This window comes from Cystoisospora suis (assembly GCF_002600585.1).
Source record: "Cystoisospora suis strain Wien I chromosome Unknown contig_2760, whole genome shotgun sequence".
NCBI classification, from domain to species: domain Eukaryota; phylum Apicomplexa; class Conoidasida; order Eucoccidiorida; family Sarcocystidae; genus Cystoisospora; species Cystoisospora suis.
Genome location: NW_027155556.1, coordinates 1 through 1,704, shown reverse-complemented (window position 1 = coordinate 1,704; position 1,704 = coordinate 1). Strand labels below are relative to the sequence as shown.

The 1,704-nt window shown below is 42.3% G+C and overlaps 2 protein-coding genes across 2 annotated transcripts in view; one reads left to right on the top strand and one right to left on the bottom strand.

Moving 5' to 3' along the window:
- Positions 1-782, bottom strand: part of CSUI_005719 (uncharacterized protein) — a gene marked incomplete at its 3' end in the record, with an annotated part of 3,179 nt that extends 2,397 nt beyond the window's left edge. The window contains exons 1-2 of the mRNA XM_068065889.1: positions 572-782; positions 68-115 (exon numbers count right to left, since the gene is read on the bottom strand). Of these exons, the coding sequence (XP_067922132.1) occupies positions 68-115; positions 572-742 (219 nt within the window). The remainder of the gene's footprint in view (positions 1-67; positions 116-571) is intronic.
- CSUI_005718 (uncharacterized protein) lies at positions 7-1,685 on the top strand (the record flags this gene model as incomplete). The annotated part of the gene is made up of 1 exon (XM_068065888.1): positions 7-1,685. A coding segment is annotated over exon 1 (1,452 nt), but the record flags the coding sequence as incomplete, so codon positions are not given.
- Between the last annotated feature and the right edge of the window lie 19 nt (positions 1,686-1,704).

Sequence of the window (1,704 nt, the reverse complement as noted above, 5' to 3'; positions counted from 1 at the left end):
CCTCCTCTCATCTTTCTTCTTCTTCTTCTCCTTCTTCTTCTTCTCGCTGTTGTGATCCTCGACCAACCCACCCTTCATTGGACTCTTCATCTCCACAGAGAAAGAGATGTCTTGACTGCGAGAAAGAAAGAAAAGAAACAGAAAATGAGGAGAAGGAAGAGAAGGGAGAAGAAGACGAAGACAGAGAAAAGAAGGAGGGGTTCTATTCGTCGGAGGGGGTAAGAAATGAAGGGATGGAAGAGAGAGAAGTTAAGAAAAACTCCCAAGACAGCGAATGTCTGAGAGGAGAAGAAGAGAAAGAAAGAACAAGAAAAAGAAGAAAGACAGGCCAAAATGAAGAGGAAGACCAAGACAAGGAGGTCTCGAGTGATGGAGAAAGAAAGGTCTATTCCCATCGTGGAAAGAAGAAAGAAGAAAAGGAAGAAAAAATTAAAGGAGAGTGCTTAGCAAGAAAGATCTCTTCCCTCTCTCCTCTTCTTGCAGTATCTTCTTGTGGTGTATGTTCATCTCTCTATCGAAGAAATCGAAATTTCTTCTCTCCTTCTTCTGCTTCTTCTTCTTCTCATTCTACTTCTTCTTCTTCTTCTTCTCCAGGTCTATGGCGTAAGTGTGTTTGCGAGCCTCTGTATATGAATGAGCTTGGCACCTTCTCTTCGCTAAAGATTTCCTCTTCAAATCTCACGACAAGGCCATCCAAATCGCCTCTACTTCCCTCCACCTTACCCTCACATGATCCAGTCATATATCCTTCTACGTCTTCTTCATCTTCTTCTTCTTTTGGCCTGGAGATGAACGACGAAGAAAAGCATTTAAGTCAAGAAGGTCGCCCAGATTTTCCTAGCGGTTCTGAAGTATCTCTTCTCCATACTTTACGTCCATCATCGAAGTCCTTTCCAGAGCAATTTTTCCCTAGCTCTTCTTCTTCGAGAAAGTGCTCTCTTCATTGTTTTCCTTCTTCATCTTCTCTTTCTTCTCGGAGGGAATCGAGAGAAGCAGAACGTGAAGGAGGAGAACGAGAAGAAGAACACGAAACAGAAGAACGTGAAAATGAAGAAGAAGAAGAAAAGAAGAAGAAGAAGATCGGAGAGATGAGAGGAATGAATGAAACGGGAGCTGCAGTAATAGTGAAGAACCTAAGAATTCTGACTGGACAGGTATGGAAGGAAGACGACGAAGATGAGGGAGATGAAAAGATAGATCAACATAGATGTGCATGTGGTGTAGATACACCTGAAACAGAAGACGTTATAAAAGAAAAAAAAGAACAGAAAGACAGGGAGAAGAGGAGGAAGAAGAAGAATGAGCGAGAAGAAGAAGAGGAAGTCGACCAAGACGAAGAGAGAGAAAGAACAGGCGTACTAATTAATGTATCATCATCTACGACACACTCAGGAGAGATTGAGAAGAAGAAGAAGGAGAACGAGACCGCATCTTGTAGATATATAAGAAGTGAAGAGATGAGAGAAACACCTTACGAAGAAAGAGACCAAAAGAAGAAGACGGAGAAGAGAAAGAAGAAGCCCTCTGTGTTTGTGGGCTTGTGCACGTCAAAGCTACTAAGTAGAACGACGAATCTTTCTCTTCAGTGTGGCGCCGAAGAGAAAGTGAAGAGGTACGAATGTCTTGTCTATACCAATTTCCCTGTAGGACAGAAAGATCTTAATCATCTCCGTGAAAAAGTAACTCCAACCTAGGAACAAACTT